The sequence below is a fragment of the Cydia splendana genome, chromosome 2, assembly GCF_910591565.1.
Source record: "Cydia splendana chromosome 2, ilCydSple1.2, whole genome shotgun sequence".
NCBI classification, from domain to species: Eukaryota; Metazoa; Arthropoda; class Insecta; order Lepidoptera; family Tortricidae; genus Cydia; species Cydia splendana.
The window spans coordinates 21,154,766-21,180,516 of NC_085961.1; the positions used below are offsets into that span (position 1 = coordinate 21,154,766).

Sequence of the window (25,751 nt, forward strand, 5' to 3'; positions counted from 1 at the left end):
CACATACACACGCATGGGGGTAGTTCGCGACAACTGCTTTTTAGGTCGTTCAAAGAAGCTATCGATATTGTTTCCTGAACGTTTCTTTGCGATGGCTTGTTTAACTTTGAGACCAAGCGTACCCTCTTCATCGCTTGATTCGTCTTTATTATCATCCGGGTAGTAATAGTTCTTGAAAGTATTTTCAGTGAACTGAAACAATATAAAACAATAATTTACACACTGTCTACAATCTTGATAATTAAAACACAAAGAACACAAGTGAAAACAAAACAAAGTAAGTTACGGTAATAAAAGACATACTTACATCCATTGTTGGGTCTTTCTATAAACACTTAAACACTTCACTGTTGAATTAACACTATATTTCTATATACTGCAGTAGATACAAGGAGCTCTGATACAGAGGACTGCCACGACAGTAATACTTACTCAAAGCCATTTCTCTTCGGCTTTTATACTGTGATAGTGAGCATGATACAGTATCGTTCAAATCATGTCTCAACAGGTTCATCTAATACAGACGCTCTCTTTACTAAAACCCAAATTCAAAAGCATAATAGGAAACAATAAATCCATTGTCAGTATAAAATATAATAGATGTCTACCAATAAAGCAATTATGCTGTTATAACAATGAATACCGACACACAAGAAATGCCGACGTATTAGACTAAATCATGTTGAAACCAGTTGACACGTCTCGTTATTTTTTTAAAATCATACAAAGTAACATGTCTCAACAAGTTCATCTAAACAGACGCTCCCTGTACTCAAACCCAAATTATATCCACATAATAATCCATTGTCAGCATAAAATATAATAGACGTCTATCAATAAAGCAATTAAGCTGTTATAACAATGAAAACAAGTGCACAAGAAATGCCTCACACGCCTAGTTATTATTTTAATAATACAAAGAAACAAGTAGCTACGAGTTTACTTTCTATCGTGTTACAAAGAACATAAAAATGTATGTGAAAATAAACTATATAGTATTAGATAATGAGACATACTTACATACTAAGTTTAAGAAGATAGAATAGTTTAAGAATAAAAAAGGCTACATTAGGTTGAATTGCATTTATCGCAGACAAAAATAATGAGTTAGAAATAGGTAAAACTAAATAAAATAACACAATACAATATGCACAATATAGGTAAGTATGTATACGATATGTAGGATGCTTTAGTTTGGATAGGTAAGAAGTTTAGGTATTTAGGTTAAAACATAACTTGAACGAAGACTAGGTGAAAGCAGGTTAGTTTGAAATGAGAAGTTAGGTTGATTTTAGTTAGGTTTGATCAAGTTAGGTTTGGTAAAAGAAGGTTTAGGTTAGTTTAGGCTACCGACGGATTACTTGTGTAAATTCTAATTAGGTTAGGTTAGGTTAGAACTGTATTCCTTATAAATCGAAATAGCTCCAAGAGGTTGTAAGATAATAAGATAATGAATCGCAAATAAGTACCTTTTGCAAATACCTATCGGTAATACCTATTGCAAATACCTATCGCTAATACCTATTGCAAATACCTATCGCTAATACCTACAGTATAATACACACATAAAGAAGGCATGAATGAAGACGTCGGTGGGTGAAGGGTCCATCCAGGTAGTATGCTCGGTAACACAATAACGCGCCCGAGTCGAGATCGAACAATAGAAAAGGGTCGATAAGCCTATTGTTACCGTGGTGAGCAAGGTGTATTGTTTAATTAGCGTATTTCGTAAGTACCTGAAGGAGGCGCCGGGCACTGCTGAGACCTAGCGCAATCAATTCAAATGGGGGGCTTTTTTTTTTTTTTTTTTTTTTTTTTTTTTTTTTTTTTTTTTTTTAGGTTCAGCGGGGGCGGTGGATCGGCCCTGGGGTCAGGATCGGTGACCACTGAGAGGTGGGGCCAGAATCGGGGAATAGTTTCTACTTGCGATGCAATGGTTATGCGGTTACACCTGAACCTTCCTCAATAATCACTCTATTGATAAGTGAAAACCGCATGAAAATCCGTTCTGGAGTTTTTGAGTTTATCGCGAACAAACACACAAACAGACAGACGCTGCGGGGGACTTTGTTTAATAAGGTGTAATTATAGTGATATAGGCATACATACTCGTATATCGATTTTAGTATTTTGATCAACAAACCAAGCACTTTCATTCAAAACAGTGCCATTTGATGAAGTGGAACTACTAATTATGACCAGAACGGGATTCTTTACGAGTAACAACGCATATTTCAATTTTGGCGATTTGTCCTCTTCGTTATATTTGTTAAGGAAGTATAGCGAGGGAATGCTGCCATCATCTGTGGCCCAATGCCGCGGGGGCCTTTTTTAGATTTATTTTAATTTAGATTAGTTTAGTTTTCAATTTTAGTTTTAATTTTAGTTTTTTAATTTAAGATAGTATATGGTGTTTGATATGTTCGAGTAGAAAATTAGAACTTTATTTAAAAAATGATTTAATATTCGTTTAAGGAAGTAAGTTCTGAAGAAACATTTGTGTTAAGGTCTAGTTCTGATGATGGGTTCCATGAGGTCCAACTCCTCAAATATTGATGATTTCAGATCCAGACCTTGAAACTTGAAACGTATACCCGAACCGCAAAATTGTTTAGTGACATGACAGTTTGGCCAGGCAGATAAAAAAAAACTAAAAATTTAAAAACATAATCCCTTTTTTTTGCCGTGTCTCCACTACCCTAAGGTTGTCTGGAAGAGATCGCTCTTTAGCGATAAGACCGCATGTTGTCTACCATAGTTTAAGTTATGCTTAATTTGTATATCATGTTCTTTTTCATATTGGTGAGCAATAAAGAATATTTGTATTGTATTGTATTAAATTAATCTTAAAAAAAGTAAAACCGAGTTTTTAAAAGGATATAATAAAATATTATCCGTTTTATATGGGCTATACAAAAAGGGTTTTATTTGGCTTGGCACCGACTTCAAGCGTATCCGTTTTCTAGCGCATATAAAACGGGATAATATTTTATTTTATCGTGTTGAAGTAATTTAAGTTTTTTTAAGATAATTTTTTTCTTCTTTGACTTTATAGCGATAATTAAAAAGAAAAACAATGAGAAAATTTTAATTATTTATTTTACGGCTTATATACGAGATCCATAGAGCTCGCTGAAAAACAGACCGCTAGACGAATAGATAGATGGACGGCGAAAGCTCAGTAATAAATAATGGCTTATTATTAACCGGGCAACTAAAATATTAAACAGGAACTTTCATTGGGCATATAATAATATAATTTGGCTGTGCATTAATATTTTAGCGCCATAAAAAATATATTAGCCTCAAATATAAGCATCATATTATTAAAAAATCTGGCAGCAAAATCAAGCCACCCAAAAAAAATATAGGGAACTTAAAGTGATAGGTTGGTGACTAAAATAATAAAATGGCAACTAATATTGTAAAGCGATCATAAAATTTAGTTGTCATCTAGTTGTTCACACCTAAGTAATCAACTATAGTCATAACTGAGCATGTCGTTTCAGCTAGGTAGTATTTTAACACGAAAGCAGTTAAATTTAATGAATATTGGTCACTTTTTACACAAAACACCTCAAATTAATTTACCAATACGTAATGGTCAGTATACTTGTAGTCGAAATTTCTAATCATGAAACGCCTAATGGCCATTATACCATTAGATCTTTAAATTTTTAATTACTAATTTCAATAGTTACCACTGTATTCTGCTAGAGTCAACAGATAGGTGCGACGACGAGCAAAGCGAGGAGGAGCGTGTTAGGTTGACCGTGTAATGACCAAACAAAATATTTTTAAAGAACTTCATTTTTGAATTAATAGATAGCCGTTTTCTTTTTAAAATGTGCTTCATAAATGGTCTCCAATATAATAAATATAATAATTCAGTTGCCAAATAAATACTTGCTACCTGCCTAAAAATAATCAAAAGTTGTAACGGCATTAAAATACAACTCATATTGATATATTTTAAGGCTCCGTTTTTGTTGCCAAACTATTAATTTTAGTAGCCATTTTTTTTTTAGAACTACCCAAATTCGATTATTTAGTTGACCGGTTAAATACGTGCCATAAATAATGTACCTACGAAACCCTTCAAATAAATTCAAATAATACAACAACAAGTAGGTAAAGTATTACTGTTTATTTAATAATAAAATTCGTCAATACGATCCGGTATGCACATTCGTAATCAATCATACTTTAACATAGGTACAAGACATAACTTTTATGTAGGTACAATAAAAAAAAACATACACGCGAACATGGAACCTCCTCTTTTTGGAAATCGGAGTAAAAAAATCAATATCTACTCACTTAAAATGACACGTTTTCCCACATTTTTCAATTACTTAAAATCGATAACTAACAAACTATGTAGGTACCTACATATACCTACATAGTTTATTAATTATCTATGAATCGTCATCATACTATCTGAGCTTAATGGTATTTATGGCGTATTAAACTTTACTATGAATTAGAGCTTGGCAAGTAAAGTTATTGAAAAATAGGGGGAAAAAATAGAGTGCGTAGTTGTTGAGTAGATACTCAACACCTGGTGTGCAATGGGCTAAATGGTCTTCCTTGTTCGCTTGAACAGTACAATAGACATTTCTGTACTGCCGGCCTTTATAGTAGTTAATTGTACTAACACAATGCACGTACTTGTACAGTCATTTGGCAGCACCTTGGTAGCTCAAATATCTAATGGTGACTGTACCACCTATTTCACAAAAATGCAAGTGGCAAAACATTTACACAAATAAGTTAAATATATAGTTAAATATCAAATGGCTCACTCGTCATACATAACGTCTATATGTACATACGAAACTATTTCAATCTCGTAAGGCCCACCATACAAAATTTTCTTATTTTTTATTTGAACCTTTGTTAAATTAAAACTAAAAATTATTTATTCAATCAACAGTAGTTTACATGGTATATAAAGTGATGGTACCTCTTTTTAAGTAAATCATTACCTGTGTTAAGAGGTACTGCTCTTAGATGGTAAATTTAAACATATTGATGAATAATAATCAAACAAGAACTCTTTATTATAGTAAAAATTAAAAATTTAATGTATCGCAAATTATAACAAAAAATATCTCTAGAAGGATATTAAAACATGAAATTAAATTTATACAGCGTGTTTTAATTGAATTAAGTTAACTTCGGGGTATGGTTAAGTACGTTAAGAGAACTAAATGGCATAGTTACATACTTTGCAAAAAAAAAGTTTAAAAAGTCATTAAATGTAGCATATAGCGTTGTTGTAACACCGGCATTACATTTATGAGTTAAACAATTGAAATCTGCGACATATCAATGTCAATTCGAACATCGATCGACCGAGATTGTACTTAAGTTTAGTAGCAAATGTATGAACTCATTCTAAACACTAATCAATATGTAAACCGGCCCTAAGGCAAGTGTACACACTTGTAGAGGTCTTATAGGAAAAAAATAAATTATTGATTATCTCCGAAATGGAGTTAATTAGAATATCGGTGTCTTTGAGAAAGTTACTTGATTAAAGCTCAGGAATGCACCCTTGAAATTAACGGAAATAAAAAAAAACACGGTGTATATCTATGTAGGTATGTACTATCCTTTTCGTATTAGATATGACATTTGTGTATAATATGTAAATCAGTATTAAATTTCAACAACGTTTTGTACTAAGTTTTCAATATTATGATATGTTTTTGTGGTATGTAAATTAGTAAATTTGTTTGAAAAAGCAATGAAACCAAAGAAATGGTACTTTAATTGGTTCATGAAATGTTCCATTTAGATTGCAACGAATATGTACAATGTACATTGTAACGTACATTGATCCTTATGACTTTAAACTTATTAATTAATACCAAAAATAATCTCTTAATTTGAAAGTACCGATACCGATACGAATGCTGCAACAATAAAAACATACTTACCTACTTTTACATAACAATCATATAGGTAAATATTTCTCATTTCTTCCTTGGAAAAAGAAATAATGGGAAGAGGGCATATATTATGAAGGCAAGATATATAAATTCCTTAAAACTATTGGGTGGTACCCTCAAATATTACAACTGATTTGTTATGTCAAATAATAATCACAACCATTGGGTAACTTAGTGTTTCAATAAATCTAGGGACATTAAGAGCGCTATTACATTTCGGCGTTGAGCGAGTTTAGGTATTTTACGCGCTGCGGCAGGCCGTGCGAGCTCAGTACGCCGATCCCTTCTACCACACTCGCACTACAATGATGGATTAAACATTCTTGATCCTTCGCGAAGCATATTGAAATCAACCATAACAAAACTAACTGTACTTAACTTTTAAAGTTCTAAAACTGTTATTTGGTAAGTACGAAAATACTAAATGCAGTGCAAATGTACATAGGGGCTGTTCATAAATTACGTCATCTATTTTTGACGATTTTTGACCCCCCCTACCCCTCAAATCATCCAAAAATCAAGCTTCGGATGAATCTGTTTCCTCCTACGTCATGTTACCATCATCCGATGTCCAGACCCCCCCCCCCCCCCACTCCTCCCATTTGAAACGACGTAATTTATGAATAGCCCCATACTCGTACTTATGAAGGTATATTACTCGAAAGAAATTATAGGTACCTACTCGCTTATTTACATGTTTCGTCATTGCATTTGGTACCTATAGGTTGTAAAGTTTGTATCAACGAGGGTTTAAAAACGAACTGGTACTGAGGATCTGATGATGATTAAGGTGGTCACGGATACCAATCAACCATGTAGTAACATTATTAGGCTCGTTTGATTCGTCTCAACAAGATCTTTGACACTGAAGATACACAGGGTCTGATGATGGAGCTGGAAGGTGGCCACGGGTACCAGTCTATCATGTAACTAAACAACTTCGTGTTTGGGCTCGTTTGATTCGTCTCAACAAGATCTTTGAGACAAGACAGTACTCAGGGTCTGGTGATGGAGCTGGAAGGTACCATTACCAATCAACCATGCAACTAAACCACATCGTGTTTAGGATCGTTTGATTCGTCTCAACAAGATCTTTGACACTAGGTGATACTCAGAGTCTGATGATGGAGCTGGAAGGTGGTCACCGGTACCAATCAACCATGCAACTAAACCACTTCGTGTTTAGGCTCGTTTTATTCGTTTCAACAAGATCTTTGACACAAGATAGTACTCAGGGTCTGATGTTGGAGCCGGAAGGTGGTCACCGGTACCAATCAACCATGCAACTAAACCATTTCGTGTTTAGGCACGTTTTATTCATCTCAACAAGATCTTTGACACAAGGTAGTACTCAGGGTCTGATGATGGAGCGCGAAGGTGGCGACGGGTACCTGTCAATCATCATCAGCTCCATCATCAGACCCTGAGTAGTATCTTGTCTCAAACATCTTATTGCGAGGAATCAAACGAGCCCAAACACGAAGTGGTTCAGTTACATGGTAGACTGGTACCCGTGGCCACAGTCCAGCTCCATCATCAGACCCTGAGTACTAACTTGTGTCAAAGATCTTGTTGCGACGAATCGAACGAAGCCAAACACGAAGTGGTTTAGTTGCATGGTTGATTGGTACCGGTGACCACCTTCCGGATCCATCATCAGACCCTCAGTACTACCTTGTGTCAAAGATCTTGTTCCGACAAATCAAACGAGCCCAAACACGAAGTGGTTCAGTTACATGGTAGACTGGTACCCGTGGCCACAGTCCAGCTCCATCATCAGACCCTGAGTACTAACCTGTGTCAAAGATTTTGTTGCGACGAATCGAACGAAGCCAAACACGAAGTGGTTTAGTTGCATGGTTGATTGGTACCGGTCACCACCTTCCGGATCCATCATCAGACCCTCAGTACTACCTTGTGTCAAAGATCTTGTTGCGACAAATCAAACGAGCCCAAACACGAAGTGGTTCAGTTACATGGTAGACTGGTACCCGTGGCCACCTTCCAGCTCCATCATCAGATCCTGAGTACTATCTTGTGTCTAAGGTCTTGTTGAGACGAATCAAACGAGCCTAAACACGAAGTGGTTTAGTTGCATGGTTGATTGGTACCGGTGACCACCTTCCGGCTCCAACATCAGACCCTGAGTACTATCTTGTGTCAAAGATCTTATAGAAACGAATAAAACGAGCCTAAACACGAAGTGGTTTAGTGGCATGGTTGATTGGTACCGGTAACCACCTGCCGGCTCCATCATCAGACCCTGAGTACTATCTTGTGTCAAAGATCTTGTTGAGACGAATCAAACGAGCCTAAACACGAAGTGGTTTAGTTGCATGGTTGATTGGTACCGGTGACCACCTTCCGGCTCCATCATCAGACCCTGAGTATTATCTTGTGCCAAAGATCTTGTTGAGACGAATCAAACGAGCCCAAACACGAAGTGGTTTAGTTGCATGGTTGATTGGTACCGGTGACCACCTTCCGGCTCCATCATCAGACCCTGAGTACTATCTTAAGTCAAAGATCTTGTTGAGACGAATAAAACGAGCCTAAACACGAAGTGGTTTAGTTGCATTGTTGATTGGTACTGGTGACCACCTTCCGGCTCCATCATCAGACCCTGAGTACTATCTTAAGTCAAAGATCTTGTTGAGCCGAATCAAACGAACCCAAACACGAAGTGGTTTAGTTGCATGGTTGATTGGTACCGGTGACCACCTTCCGGCTCCATCATCAGACCCTGAGTACTATCTTGTGTCAAAGATCTTGTTGAGATGAATAAAACGAGCCTAAACACGAAGTGGTTTAGTTGCATGGTTGATTGGTACCGGTGACCACCTTCCGGCTCCATCATCAGACCCTGAGTACTATCTTGAGTCAAATAAATACATATAGAATGTCAGGTCGTTTCAAATATTTTTAATCCTGTCCGGTAGTTTATTAAACTGTACCATTATAAATTATAATACTATAAAAACAGTGCTAGGATCAAAGTCTCTCGTTGCGGTTTACACGCACACAGTATAGCGTTTTACACGGCGCCCGCCGCACACAATGATAAAAAACCTCGTCGTCGCCGTTGAAAATGTGCGGAGCCGACCGACACACGTCCTGCCTCTACAAGCTCTGCCGCGGCACTGAGCTGGCGCAGCGCGCGTCATCGGTAATATAGAGTAGTTTTCAAAAAATTGCCAAAAAATTATAGTAGAATTTCATAAACACTAATGTATACCAACAGTATAAGCAAACGTTGCAGATTGCTTGAGTATGAAAATGACTTCGATATTAAGTAGATTTTCGTAGGAATTGACACTTGTTTCGGAGAGAAAATCGAGTTCGTTTTACTTTGATTTTCTCTTTCTCAAAGGTATGTAGGAAAAATATAGTTTGATATGCCTAAAGTACAGGGTATTAGTAATACAAAATAGCCAGGTTTAGCAGAGTAAAATTCTCAACATTTCCAAATAAGAGCTCGCCATTCAGTGCTTCACAGGGTTTTTCGGAAACGACCTTCAGAAAAAAAATCATTACTAATTTAATAAGTCCTTTTTCTAATATTTACAACGAAATTTATAAAGATAAGAAGACGCTTTTACTGGAACAAGTACTCATTGTTTCTAATAATGAGCGCAAAGTCCTGAATTTCGTCGACTAGTATCATTAATTTTGCATTATTTCGACTTTTCTTGTAAGAGCGCTCTTAAATACAACGCCCCTAATAGGAAATAGTTCAGTGAGGTCTACTGTCATGTATTTCATACATATATATATATTTAATCTTACATGTTGCTCACCTTACACAATTTATCAACCGAATTTTCATTTGAACGATCCGGTGGGATCCTTCCATAACGAGAGATCGATAGATGGCAAGTGGTCGCACGGCATTAGAGGGTTTCTGCGGAAATCAAAAAGTGAAATCATTATGAGTAAAATCGATATTTGCCAAAGTAACGATGATTTAAAAGCATTTCTACAAGATTAGAAATAATGTTGTGTAATACTGTAGTGTCTGTGTAATGTAGTGAAATCTTATTATAACCACATCGATGAAAATTAACCATATCTGTATGTAATATAGGGTCAATTTAGTTACGATAATTTGGAATATTCATAATCGATAAGGTAATACAATAACTACACTCGTAATATCTAATGTCGTGATTTTATACCTTATTTAATACTGATGAACACCCACCTACTATCCACTTAAATAACAACATCTAGGGTTTCTGCTTGAGAATTCTCGAGGCGAGAAATCTCGAGAAATTTCTCCTAAGTCGAGACGGAAAAAAAACTCAATGCCTCGAGAACTCGAAAAATAAATATTAACATATCTTATTATAAGTAAAAAGAAAACACGCGTATAAACACGTGATGAGTCTATAGTGTTATTATTTAGGTAGTTAAATAAATGTAAACAATGTTTTTTTTTTACATTTTCATGTAATTAGAACATTTATTAGGTAGTTAACCAACCAAATAAAAAACTGCCTAGATCCGTCCCCTATCCTATCGTTCTGGCTTCAAGCGATTTTCATGTTTTGAAACTTTTTAACTGTCACGACATGTATTTTTATTAAAAAACGCTTTTAATAAATTATTGGCTGTTACTTATGAAAGCAAAATAATGTAAATTATCGAGGATGATTTGTAATTGTTACATATTTGCGGCGATTTAATTTTCAAAAGTGTCTTCAAAAAAAAGACACGTCAAAATCGCTTATCTTATTTCTAATGCTAAAAAACTAATTATAGGTCCATGTAATAACAAATATAGTAAATTACTATTGATAAATCAAATCATTCCGATATATTCCTAGTAGCAAAATATCACAATTTTAGCAGCTTCATTTTTACGTTGAATATTTCGTAGAAAAACTTCTGTAAGTTTGTCACATCGAGTTAAATTTATTGACTTGAATATTCTTTCCTAATAAAATACCATAGGTATTGTGGTTTGATTACATTTTGTTAAATACCTAAAGAAATACACTATAGCATATCACGGCGTTGTTGAATTTATGATTGTAAAGTGCAATTTATGGTAACTAAAAATTTACCATGTTTGATTATTGATCTCACCTACGATTCCTATGAATCAGATATGAAAGCAAAAAAATTAAACATAACATGGTGATTTTTGAAACTTTCAAAATTTCTCGAGATACTCGAGAAACTCGAGAAATCTTGGTCGGGAATTCCCGTGCCTCGAGAAACTAAAAAGGTCGAGAAACCAGAAACCCTACAACATCACAAAGCCACGAAAATACGTAGGCTGTGTCCTACCTTCAAATACATCAATGATATTCCATTCTATTATAAATGTCAAAAAACATGCGATTGGTGTCCTACTCGACCTTAGTAAAGCCTACGAGTATGACAGAGTTTAGCATTAAATTTTCCTACGAAAACTGTATGACATCGGCGTGAGGGGCTGCTTAAGAGTAGATTTCCGCCTATATTACGAATCGTACACAATTTCCCGGTATTCCGGATGAATCTTTACGAACTTTAAATACCTACAAATTCTTGTTATCAACAAATTGTTGTTGTGTGTTGTTGTGTTATTCTTTACAAAGTGTTGTTATCACCGGCTTTACTAATATGTTTTTTTTCTGTTTTTCTCAATAGAACTGAACATTTCAGTCATTATGGTAGTTTTAGCAACGTAGAATAACTATTGGCTTAGAAGAAAACCGGGAAAATGGCGGTACGACCTTAATAAATTCTTGTAGCCTTAGATCCTTTAGGATAAAAACGAGCAAAAACACAGAGACCCAGCTGTGGGACTCGCACTATAAGATATAAAAGTGGTCCAAACAGCTGTCCTGTTTTAACTATGAGGATTTTGAGGAAATATGTATTAGGCAAATATATAAGATTATATTTCGTAAGCAGTTCGGTTCGATATAGTCAACAAACTTAATCCTATATCTAAACATTTTAGGACTGAGATTATCTGTAAACGCACGCCCACAATTTTCTATTGAATTTAAAAGTCCAGCAGCGAAACATTTATGTTCTACGTCTGTGGGAATTTGTTTTGAACTTTTAAACATCTCTAACCGAATAGGTACAGAACTATCGAAACTGCTACGAAACAAGTATTACACAAACGGGGCTCAACTAAGGAAAACTAAGGAATTAGAATGGCAATCGAAAAAATATATAATTATGTTACGTGTAATGTTAGAAGGTTAATTAAACTCAAGTTTCGTTACCCGCCAAGTAGTGAAGTATGGCGCGGCCATACATTGTGCAGTGTCCAGTCTGTGTGAACTTAGCTTGATCGGAATATGATAATAATAAAAAGTAATGTACCCGTGAATGGGTTCCAGCAGGCGTTCTACATGACATCAAATCTCTCCAAACGGCCTCTACGTGTTGGATCCATATCCCCACGCACGCCTTATAAATGACCGGGCTCGAAAGACCCGAGAGTTTTAAAACGGAGATAAAAAGTAATATTTTAAACTTGAGTAGAACTCACCCGCTTCTAATCTGCTCGAAGGCCTTGGGCTGCATGATGTGGATGCCGTCGGCGTTGTCACACAGCAGCCGCGCCATCGAGGCGCCGCGGCGGATACTCTCCAGCTGACCTGTTACAGCAAAAACATTTTTTTTAATACTATGTTGGTGGCAAACAAGTATTCGGCCGCCTAAAAGACAGAGGTTATGGTGTGGACGCGTGCAAGTATGAATAGTAAGTATTAGGTATACGCTTTAACCTATTTATATTTATAAAAGTTTTTTTTGTCAGGTTCAAGTTTTCATTGTAGGATTTCTCTAAATTCCCTTTATTGATTCTTTTTTCGCGATCATAATATTTATTATGTGTTCCGTTCTACGTCCGAGGTGTTTATTGAGAGAGTTACGCCGCAGTCGGCCGATAGATGCCGCTAGCGTCTATGTAGTCGCTCCGCCTGACGCCGTGACGTAGATTCCGCTTCCCCACCTGCAAACAGAGCTGCACGCGCGCCTCGCTTCGCCGCCATTACATTGTTGCGTCGACCGTCTTAGCCGAAGGTCCGTATATTTCGTTGGTATTTTTTGCAGCATGGTTACGTGAAAAGTTAATTCATTTAATTTCTATCTATCTATAGTGGTTATTAGAACTTCCGTTCAAGTTATTCGTTTATCTAAAGTGGCCTACAACGTTCGGATTCGTTAAATTTTATAAACATTTAAGGTAAACGGCCCCAAGTTCGTGTTAGTACGTTATTTCGTTAGTTTTGTTTCTGGAGCAAATAATAAGGAATTCAATTATTTTTTATTCTAATTATACATATGAAAAAAATCTGTATTATTTAATCTCTTCAATAAAGTAATAACCAATATTTTAGTAATTAAACTGAGAGTAATACGACGGTCGAAACTGTCAGAGGGCCGCGAACAGCTGTGTTGTATGCGTGCACTTTTTTTAGGCGTAAGGTGCGCGCTCTCACTTGTTAAGCTTATAGGAAGGAAAAGCTAAACCCATTCGAATAAAAGTTTCTGGGAGTGTTTCTGTGGGTTCCTTAGTAATTGATTTGATAAGAAAAAAGATTGAATATATGCGTAGAAATAACTTAAAATTGCAATAAATCGACTCACGAAATAGCGGTCATTTTATTTTTCGTGTGTCTCCTATTTCGTGCCACTAACGAATCAAGGATTTTCTAGATACATTTTGAGTGCTTGTTTTTAAATATAACAACGAAGATAATTAAAAAAATTAATTAGTAAACAATTAATGTATTTCATGAAGTTTCGTATGAGCGAAATTCGGTATATGTTTTTTTCACTAGAATTCTCATAAAACGAGTTTGAATGTGACCCGAGTTAAAAATTTTAAGGTATATTCCACGTATATTCTCATATTAACTACTAGCACAATTTTATTTATTATTCAATTTATTTGATTTATTTTTGTGTATGTTTATATTTAACGTATAAGATAGTAAATTATTTTTTGTAAATAATTTTTATTTTTTAATTTATTGTAATTTGTAATTTTTATTTTATTTATTTAAATAGTTTGGCTCTTAATCACGTATTAAAGTACCCATATGGTTTACAAAGTCTTAATTCAACCATTAAAGACGACGAGTACAAAAAACTTTAAGCTAGCTCTCAATTTTTTTTTTTTAATATTATTTTTAATTTGACCATACAATTATTCGTAAGTAGGTAAGACCGTTAAATATAAATGATTATCAGCAAATTATCACCAATTACTCTAAGAAAACTTTATGCCGAAACAGGGGACACGAATTCACGAACTTAGGAGCTGACCTAAATTTGTATCACGAAATGGGAGCCAAATAAGAGGTTCACGACAAAATTCATATAAAATAAAGTTTCAACTAAAACCCTACAGTTTATACATTAAATTATCAACAAAGAACTAATATAACTTATTCAAAAGCTTTCAAGGTAATGATATGCTTAGTAATATTTAAAAAAATATACAAACTCTCAACTCACTCTCAAGAGCCTTAACCTGCCGAAACAGGGGCCCTTTACCTTAGTTAAAAAATTTCCGATCCTAAACTTGTTCGTTCTAAATATGTTTTATTTCGCCAGAGGCTCCTTTTAGTCCTTTTAGCGATCTTGCGAACGGAAACTTTGAACAACGTTTTTCAAATCTACCCACTTTTTTTACGAAATTTTCCATGACTGCTTAAATTGTTACCGTTAGTCAGTTTTTACGTAAATCTATTCGCATTTCCGAGATTAAAGTAGGAAATGCGCCAGTTTTTAACTAGTGTTTTCTAATACAGTTAAATATTTTCATGATGAGCGGTAACGCAAGTCGCTCCGCGTCCGAGGAGAGAGATCGCGCTTCGAGGTCATCGTGCCGGCAGCAGCGAGCGCGGCGCTCGGGGTCCAGCTCGGAGGACTACCGACGTGCGCGCAGCCGGAGCTGGCGCTCCAGCACGCGGGCGTCGGAGCCCGCGCGGCGGCGCGAGCGGAGCCGCGCTCCCAGCAGCGCTTCGCGGCGGTCAACGACTTCGGGACTGGAAAGGAGGTTTGAATTCCTTTCGAACCAACTGGTGAGCCAGCTCAATGACATTTTAGCCACCCAAGTGTTCGAGTCTAGTAAAGGAATACCGCCCCCGCCCGTGGCGCTGCCGACGCCGGCCGCGTCGGGCCCGGCGCCTCCCACGACGGTGACGGCCGCCACGACGGCACCGCCAGCCGCGACGGTGTCTACCGCTACGATGGCGCCACCTACCCACGCTCAGTCCGCGGCTACGCCGCCGCTGACTTATATGCTACCGTCCACCATGACGACGCCGGCGACTACGCTGATCCTGTCCTCCGCGCCGCCGCCGGCCGCGGTCCCGCGCGGCACGCTGCCGGCGCTCCCGGTCCGCGTGGTCCCGATTGGCGCGCGCGCGCCCGTGCCGGTAGCTGCGACACAACACGAGCAGATCGCTGATCTCTCGGTCTCGATCAAGGAGCCCCTCGTTGCCAAGGCGAATGCGGAACGGCTCGCGAGGAGCTGTGCTCTATCGCGCCTCGACTGCCCAGAATGGAAAGCGGTACGTTACGCGGACACTCAGAAGAAGTACATAGCGTCCCCGGGCTTCACCGAGGTGCTGATCAACGAGGAGCTGCGTCGATTTGAGGGTCCCTCGACTTCGCGAGGCTCGCGTGCAACCCAATCGGAGCGAAGCTTCGCGGCGCTCTCCAATGCGGTAATCGCGCAAAATGAAGCGCTCAACGAGGCTCTACAAAATTTAATCGAGTGGTCTGGCACGCCGGAATCTGGATCGCCTGGCGCACTCTATAATAAACTCAAAGACCTATTCGACAATGAATCAAATTACAAGGTAATCTCTCACGATATCTTACAAATAGTCTCCGGGAAGCGAGCCGAAGCCATAGCGGAGCGAAGGTTTGATTTACTGCGATCGATCAAGGATAAATACGTAAGAGAAGACATAGACAAGATCCCTCCTACATACGAATACATCTTCAATCCGGAGAAACTGTCAGCATACGTGCAGAAGATCGGTGGCATCGATAAGGTGGGAAAACAACCCTCGCATAACTCCTGCGCTCGCCAGCGCTCCCCTGCTCAGGCTCCGTCCCCCAAAGACAAGGCCTTTCGCCGCACTGCTAATAAACAAAAATCGGACAAAAAGCCCGCCGCGCATAAAAAAGCTCGAGACTCCGGGTCTAAAAGGAAGGGGTCGGGAGGAGATAGCTCGAGACGCCGCGACACTCGTCGCAGGAGATGACTTCCGAGAATTTTCAGCTGGTTGTTTGCAACACTTCCGAAACAGTTGGAAAAAATTAAAAGCTCCGAATATAATTCTAGATTTGATTTCATCGGTACGAATCCCATTTATCAAAAAACCCCCGTTGATTTTACCTACACTAGATGTCCTTCACAAGTTTCGCACTCCGGAATCTCCTCAAATGACAGAAGAGATAGAAAACATGACCCGGGAGGGAGTCCTAGAGCATGCTCCGCTCACCCCCAGCTACATTTCACCCCACTTCCTGCTGCGGAAGAGCAACGGAAAAGTAAGAACTATTTTCAATCTAAAATCCCTGAACCAGTATATGAGAACGTCCCACTTCAGACTATTCAATCATTGTCACATGCACAACTTTCTACAAACCGGAGACTGGTTAGCCAAATTCGACTTGAACCAAGCATACTACCATGTCCCTATTCTAGATCAACACAGATGCTTCCTTCGGATAAGCTATCAAGGTCGGCTGATGCAGATGACATGTCTCCCGTTCGGAATATCTGTAGCTCCGAAAATATTCGCGACCTTATCAAATTGGATAGCGCACTTCCTGAGATCGTGTGGCCTTCGCGTAGTAGTCTACCTAGACGATTTCCTAATAGCGAACCAGTCGAAGAAATCCCTTCTAGAGCAGGTATTGATTGCCAAATCAACCCTAATAAATTTGGGCTGGCAAATAAATTACCAGAAGTCCGTCATGATACCCACTCAGATCATAGAGTTCCTAGGCATCACGTGGAACACGCGATTCAACTCCCGGTCTCTGCCAGCAAAGAAAGTAAGCGCTCTGCGTCGCGACCTGCAGACCTGTCTTGCTGCCGAGTCGCTCACGGTGAAGAAGACCCAACGTATCCTGGGCCGTCTCAACTTCGCGAACTTCGTGGTCCGCAGAGGAAGGCTACACTGTCGCAGTCTCCAACAATATCTCGGACAGCTACGGAAAGCCCCGTGTCACCTCCCTCCTCGTCTTCCGCCTGCAGTTCGGCAGGATCTCCAATGGTGGATCGACAACGCAACTCAACAGACCCACATTCACGAGGAGGTAAGAACGACGAACTTTATAGTCACGGACGCATCGGACCACCAGTGGGGAGCAGTCGTCAACGGAAAGCCGTTATGCGGTCCGTGGAGCCACCAACAGAAGAATTGGCACAGCAACCTCAAAGAGCTATACGCAGTATTCGCTGCGCTGTCAATAGAAAGCCAAAGCTTAAGGAATTCCCGGGTGGTGCTACAGACGGACAACCGGACCGTTGTAGCATACATAAAAAACGAAGGCGGGACCAAGTCTCTTCCTCTCCTACAGCTGACGCGAAAACTTCTAACGCTAGCGGACCGCCTACGGGTCAATCTGGCCCCTTACTACCTACCAGGTCGGTACAACCCCGAGGCCGACGGACTGTCAAGGGGACACTTCGTAACCGAATGGCACCTGCGCCCAGAAGCCACGGAGAAAATCTTCGCGCGCTGGGGTACCCCGTCCATCGACCTCTTCGCCTCCGAGAGCGCTCACGTCGTGCCACGGTATGTTTCAATCGATTCGCTCGACTCGAACGCCTGCTATCACGACGCATTCAGCAACTACTGGCACTACGACCTGGCGTGGATATTTGGCGTCCAAAATTCGGCTCTAAATCTGATAATGGGTCTTATCAACAGTCTGACTGGACTCTACTAGAAGCACCGGAACAGAATATAAGCCCAGTATTCTGGATACGTCAACTTATTAAAATTACAGAAAATGTCAGGGAACACTGCTCTAACTTATTTGTATCAACCAGAGCCCCATCCAAGCCTGCCTCGCCCACGATGATTGGAGGTTGGCTTAAACGTCTCTTAGCAGAGGCTGGTATTGAATCAACTCCGGGTAGCTTTCGATCCGCGGTATCATCCTTAAACTGGCTGGAAAAATATCCAATCAATGATATTTTAGCTAAAGCTAATTGGCAAAACGAATCTACCTTTAGACGTTTCTACCATCGGGATATCCGCGGATCGGACGCGAACTCAACTGAGAAGTCTCTGTCAAATTTATTTAAAGTTTGATTCTAACCTAGGGTTACATTATTTACCAATTACCTATAATACATAATTATATTGAGTTACTGCGATTACATATGTATGTTACAAATACTATGCGTATGTATTATTTTCCTAGCCAGTAAGTGTAGCCCTATCGCTCGCGCGCCCGCTGATTCGCCACCAGGAGATAATAAACAGGTCTCAATAAACACCTCGGACGTAGAACGGAACACATAATATAAAAATTTTACCTTCCAATAAAATTGATATTATGTTTCCTGAGACGTCCGAGGTGAAAGTAATGTCTTCCTGGTAGCCCGTTTTATACCGACGGTACTTCTCCTCAACAATGTAATGGCGGCGAAGCGAGGCGCGCGTGCAGCTCTGATTGCAGGTGGGGAAGCGGAATCTACGTCACGGCGTCAGGCGGAGCGACTACATAGACGCTAGCGGCATCTATCGGCCGACTGCGGCGTAACTCTCTCAATAAACACCTCGGACGTCTCAGGAAACATAATATCAATTTTATTGGAAGGTAAAATTTTTATATAATCTCCAAATGATTTGTGTACCTACGAGTATATGTATATATATTATTACACCTATATGTTCGATTTCATGGAGCGGGCACAATCGCTAAGCAAAATCGGTGATCTCCTTTTGACAACTATTACGAGTATGACATGACTTTAACAAATTTCGTATCAGAAGTCTAAAAATTGGTTTCTAAGCAAGAGACTATAAAAGCATCGTCATTTTATTTTTCATATATCGCGGAACTCTTGTTTTTTTTTGGCAAAGATAACATTTCTATGATAAGAATAACAAGTAGGTAAAACCGTTTTAATAAAAAAAAGGTGCCCGTTGTTTGAGTGAAGTACCGAAGTCTATAATACCCTTTTTCGAATCACCAGGCCATGAGGCCATGACATAGTATTTTAACATAAAACTAGCTAGCAAACTAGCCTTATGGTAATGTCGCCAACTTCTGTCCCTTTTTCAGTCCAAGAAGGTTCTAGGAGGACGGTGGAAATAATTATGTCTTTTATTAAAAGATTAATTTAAACTAACCTACCTCATTTGTTATCATTAATCATTAGGTACTAAGAATTATTAATTAATCTTAATTTGTTATAGCGGTTATAATAGCTACTAATAAAATATTAGAGTATTATAAAACAAAGGTAAGATACTGAGTAGATACTTCGGTTTTCCAATTTTATTAACATTTTCGTGTAACCGCCAATCTGTCTAAATTGATTGCAAAGCCTTCATAGGTAATAATAGTAGATTGTTAACCAAGGGTTGAAAGGCACCCATTTCTGTCGAGGTAGTTTGGCGCTCGAACGCAGTGAGAGCGCCAATAGTCCGAGACGGAAATGGTGCCTTTCACCCGAGTTAAACACTCTACTTTTCATATCGAATGCGAGGAAACCAAACAAGACAAGGCAATTTCGCAAAATCAGTAATTGAAGTACCCAATATACCTACGGCCATGATTTTTTTCCTTAGGACTTACTTGCAATCGGAGACTTTACATGTGTGAAGATTAATAAACCCTAGCGAAAATCATTCAGATTGCAATATTTACGAAAACACACATTTTTTAACAAACTGCAGTAATTTTAAAATGATTTGTTCATTATAGGGTGAAAATCAGCGGGATTGCCTCATACTTTTTAATTTTATACTTTTTCGTTCTAAAAGCCGCCACAGACTACCGGACCGCACCGCGACCTTGGTACGCCGCACCACGCAATAACATAATAAAAGTATTTTAAATATTAAATAACAATGTAATTAATAATATAAGAAATTTTTATCTTGTATTTTATTTTATTTTTATGAATATAGTGCTAAATAACTTTAAAAACCAATTTAATATCGTACAAACGTTTAACTGTGGCTGTATAAGATTCTGCCTTTGCTCATTTACGCAAGTGTAAGGTTTAAAAAAATATTTATGGTGTATTCCTTTTGGTTCGAGTCTTATGAAATCGAGTAAATAGAATTCAACGAAAGAAATTAAGAATAATTTGTTTTTAACAATTTACTTTCATCGTTTTTTATAAAAAAAAGGATCAACGTGGGATTAGTAAAATTAAACAATTACCAATTGTTACAGGCGAGGAAATAAAGACACTATTTTTCCATTTTGTTTCCACCCAGTTGTTCGTGGGACGGGGACGCAGGGAGTACACCACTTTTCTGCGCTAGAGCATAAACGTATCACTTTCTGCGCACCTTTTAGAACAACAACGACCCACTTTCAGAGCATGAGATATGAAAAATATATTAATGAACATTTTCGGTAACGTCACGGTCATAAATCATAAACATCTATGTATAGGTACACGTTTTCATCTTATTACAATGAGATAAGGTTAAAATGTATATATTACAAATCATTGGCCTTGAATGTAAACGTTTTTTTGTTTTGAATGTAACGGAGGCGTTATTAATAAAGAAGAAATAATTTGTAGGGAAAGGATTACAAGGTTCATAACGATAACGTGGTCGACGGCGCGAATTAAGATCACTTCGTTCACTTCTAAGAAGGGTCGATGTTACTTAACTATCCGCGAAATAGGTTTTGTTATCCTTTTCACCCCTTTTAATTCCGTAGGTATATTTATTATGTTGGGGCTTATTTTTAGTAGAGGAGCTGCGATTTCATGTAAATAGTATTCAAGTTGGTACCAAAATCATTGGCCAGTAAGGTCCGGGCTTAATTTGTCCTTATTTTCTTTTCTTCTCTTTTTTATATTATTCCGAGCCGGCTGAAGTACTTTGCCAAAGAGATAAATTCTCGTAACCACTTCAATTATTAATCTTATCAAAGCACTTTTCATAATTATATCCAGCTGATGACACTTTTATTCCGTGCAATTTACTTGCTTTTATATCCATCACAAAATGCAATAAAAATAAGGAGATTTCAGGAATTGAAACATTTTATCCCGGACGATAGTACGTTGTATATTGCTACGAGTACTTATACTGTGACTACAATCGAATCTGTTCGTATTTTCCACTGACCGAACTTTCTATAGGTTTCAGCGGCGATTAAGTTTAAATGAAGTCATACTATATACAAATAGTGTATACATATAATATGGATCTATATCCATACCATGGGTATACTATCATAATACACCTACTTATGTTATACACTTTTTATCTGTTCATTATTAGAAAAAAAGATTATCCATTAGTTGTTATGGATAGAGTAAAATGTTACATATAATTATAACGTGTTTAAGTATGTACCTGACATAGGTACATAATCAGTGGGTATTAACTAACTACAATTTCTATTAAGAAGTGCTAATGCAATTTTGTACCGAGATGTCATATTGTGAATTCGGTAATATTGGACAATCAGGGATGGAATCGACTACTTAGTATAAATTGTTCTGAAACCCGTTGTTGGCCGCCTATAATTGAATCTTTTGTTTTAATTTGATCAACGTCAAGGCACCGAGGTCCGAGATAGATATTATTTCATTTACTGCCTATCAAAGAAAGTACTTTAAGACAACTGGATTTAAAGTTTCCAACAGCAATTTTGCACTTTTAAATAAGTTTTTATCTGATTTCTAAGTATATATTATCTCAAAGCAAAGATCTGTTTAAATGTCACGTATATTTATTTGATTTACTTAGTTCAAGTTCTAACTATCGCTGGTAATATTTTGTGAAAAATATCTGAGTGAATTCGGAGAAGGCATAAGCTAGCGAGAAATTGCGACGTGACGACCGTGACCTTGCGTGGGAGGCAACACTTACGTTGAGTCGTACAGTAAATTAGATTTCAAACTCTGTAAAGGTACATTGTCACAGAGCTATTAATATTCTATGTGGTGCAGTTTCTATGTTCGTGCTTACTTGGCGTGAAGGCGGTGACGTGGTCAGCGCCGTTCTCGTAGAAGAAGCGGTCGCCGACGCGCGTGCGGTAGAACTGCTCGGTGAGGATGCAGAGGAACGTGGGGCCGGCCTGCGCGCCCGGCACGTTGCGCTCCAGGGAGCCCGCCACCACCACGTCCATGTCCTCGGGGCTCGCGTACAGCTGCTCTAGCACTCGCACGTTCTGAACAGGAAAACGCAATTTTAGATTGAAGTTATTCCATAGCATAGTATTACAAAATCAATACATGTACTTCACATATTCACAATAATCGTTTAGTGCCTGCTGGCATGTTGTGCTCAACATCCTACTTACTTGTAAATTAGTTTGGATGTCGATTGTTAATATCTACCTGTCAACGCAAATCAAGGCCTTTACATTGTCGAGACGCCTGCCTTTGATGAAACAAAAGTGCTGATTTTATCGAACGCACGTAACTCGATTTTGCCTGAATTATAGCTTCAGATTTTTTTTTCGTTTTTCTGCCGCTTTTGAAGATTTAGATCCTCGTGTTTAATCCAAATTAATAGGAGATTGGAACATAATTTTGTTTAATTTGGTAGGTAGGTACATAAGTACATAGTCTGTTGTTGTCATTTTTAGGGTTCCGTACCCAAAGGGTAAAACGGGACCCTATTCTAAGACTCCGCTGTCCGTCCGTCCGTCCGTCCGTCCGTCTGTCACCAGGCTGTATCTCACGAACCGTGATAGAACAGATCTGATGTTGTATTTCTGTTGCCGCTATAACAACAAATACTAAAAAGTACGGAACCCTCGGTGGACCAGTCCGACTCGCACTTGTCCGGTTTTTTTTAACTAGGGTACATTGCCACGTAGGATTTCAGAAATAAAGTTTAAGAAGTGAAGGCCATTTACCCGTGTAACTTCAAACAAGCTCAGCCCCTCAATTGAAAATGTATAAAATGTAAAATTATTCAGAAATGGGAATCTGCAAATGATTCTGTACACGTTTACGGCAGACTGCTCCCGACTCGGTGCCTTCTATTGGCTAAACGTGTTCAAAGTGACGATCAAATTCATTTCAACAAGATTTTCAAAGGGCTGGTGACCAGAGGGCTGGCCACTATTTCGCCCAGCGCATTAGTATAGCCATACAGCGGGGAAATACGGCCAGCCTTCTGGGCACCTTGCCCATTGACGGCGATCTAGACCAATTTTTTTATCTGTAGATTTTTAAGTTTCATTATGTTTGTTTATTTCTTTCTTTGTATTTGACTGTATTTAAAATAAATTATATTACATTTAGAAAAAAAAAGATTTTCAAATCAATTTCTACTCGATTATTACAAAAACGACGAAATCTGGGTTCCTTGAACATAGATTTAAACTATATTTATTTCACTATATAAGTAGTAAATTACAGACATTTAGACTTTAGACGTGTCAAATCCCTTCCCATTTTCAAAACTTTTTTAAAAAGTCATTACCTCTCGCTGTATTAACTTGCATTTATTTATTGTATAATATATGTACCTATGTATGTACCTATATATGTACTATATTAAAGTATATAATTCTTTGCGTCTTCAGTTCATTGAATTATCTATTCCCAATGGCCAAAGTTTTTAGTCGTGTACAAGCTTGCCTTGTACACGAACCCTGTAAAATAAGTATTTAACATAATGCTTAAGTTTAATGTTTTAATAATTTCGATCTATCCTAAAATAAATAAATTGGCACCATACTGTCCATGATTGTGGAAAAAATTGTTTAAATTCATTAATTATGTTGAAACCACTTGCAGTATTTCGTTAAACATGTCGAAAGCATAAAAGTATCCTTAGTATCCTTTGCAGGTGTATTACAGTAAATGCCAATGTTTTTACGCTTCATTTAAACTATATTTGGGACTACAGACTTAAAAATAAAAATCAAAATAGATAATATATCTTAAAACGTAAGGGAGAGACACGTAAATATAGTGCCGATAGATGCAATCTAATGAGAGCTGTCAAAATTGCCATACTCACAAATTGTAAATTTGTTTATTGAATGACAGCAGTTTGATACATGCATTTTGCAACTCAAATTTTGAGGCCGATTCGAACACACCCTGAGATCAGAATGATATCTGAATGATGTACTTAATTTAATTATCGTGCATCACGCTCGCGCCAATACACAGGTATAAGCGAAATGCATTATTGTTAAATGACATAATTTGGATGACATTTTAATGTCAGTGTACGTTCAAATTGGCCTGATCATTTCACAAACATTCAAATGTTTCAGCAAATAAAACGGGGATATTTGTAATGTTTTGCTGCAAGAAAGGTTGCCAGAGCTCAACGAGGGTGCGGGGTTAACACTCCGCTAAATAGTTTGGGGTTGCAGGCTACCATAGACTACGGTGACCGCTTGCAATCAGGTGGGCCGTATGCTTGTTTGCCACAGACGTAGTATTAAAAATAGTAGCGTCTCACCTCTGGGGATATGTAGTCGGTCATGTCGTGGAAGGTGGCGGGCACGGGCAGGCCGCACGCGGCGCGCGTCGCCGCGTAGTTGGCCAGCCCGTGGTCGCGGCCTCGCTGGATATCGGTCGCACGCAAATCGCCTCCGACAGTGTTGTTCCGTCTGGCAAACATTTTTCAAATTTAATTCATGCATCCCGATCACAGTTGCCAAAGCAATAAGGTACACAGCTACACACTATTTTCAAATTCCTACTGTTTTCTGTTTTCGGGTATCCTATTACTGCATAGTTTTATCACACCATGTCCATCATCATATGAAACACAACAGTATATTATATGAAGAATAACACTGTACATTATAAGTACCATTGCATTATGAAAAAAATATGAATATCTACTTATAAGGTAAATTAATAGTGGAGCAAAACAGAAATAGCATAACGGTATGGTGATTCGGAAATATACACTTTAAGAAAAGCGCGATGATCATAAAAGTTTTAAAAAGGCTTTTAAAATAAAGGAGAAGAAAATTAAGTTGTTATTTTGTTCAATCGTCATATTGTCAATAAGTTCATTTACAAACAAGATATACTTATACAGTAATAGGAAATTAATAACTTGCTTAAATCTAAATAAAATAGGCCCTTGAGGCATTGTATCAAGGATGCTGGCGGCATTTCCTCGCTGTATCGCAATGCTGATACGTTGTGCGAGGTAGCCGCCAGCTCTTCGGTCACCAGTTAACCAGACGCTTCGAGATTTCTGCGAATGCGAACAACTTCTGCGCGTGCTTATCTATAAGTAGGTACATTTATATTTTTACAAGTTAATCTAGGAGCGATCACTAGTACATGGGAAAAGTATCGATAGTTGAGTTTATCGATATAGAAACTCCCTACCTGTCATTTAATTTTACCCCCTAAAATCCGATGTCTCTCCATGACTTAGCACTTTAAATTGCAGATGTTTATTTTAACCCAGCGGATAGAATCATTTGCTTCTCTAAATACAATACAGAATCATTTTTGGCGTATATTTAGCTGTGTGTACATATAACACCTTAATTACATATTCGTGTTTTCCTCCCAGGCGATTGTTTCCTGCTCACACGAGTCGAGTTGTATAAATATGGAACAAGGATTTATTTACTCGTCTCTAAATTATTAGGTACAGT

At 38.1% G+C, this 25,751-nt stretch overlaps 1 protein-coding gene across 1 annotated transcript in view; it reads right to left on the bottom strand.

The window, feature by feature from the left end:
* Positions 1–9,677: 9,677 nt before the first annotated feature.
* The window catches only part of LOC134805068 (peroxidase-like), a 102,664-nt gene continuing 86,590 nt past the window's right edge, over positions 9,678–25,751 (bottom strand). The window contains exons 12-15 of the mRNA XM_063778355.1: positions 24,587–24,737; positions 22,124–22,325; positions 12,454–12,562; positions 9,678–9,858 (exon numbers count right to left, since the gene is read on the bottom strand). Coding sequence (XP_063634425.1) covers positions 9,780–9,858; positions 12,454–12,562; positions 22,124–22,325; positions 24,587–24,737 — 541 coding nt within the window. The 3' untranslated portion in view covers positions 9,678–9,779. The remainder of the gene's footprint in view (positions 9,859–12,453; positions 12,563–22,123; positions 22,326–24,586; positions 24,738–25,751) is intronic.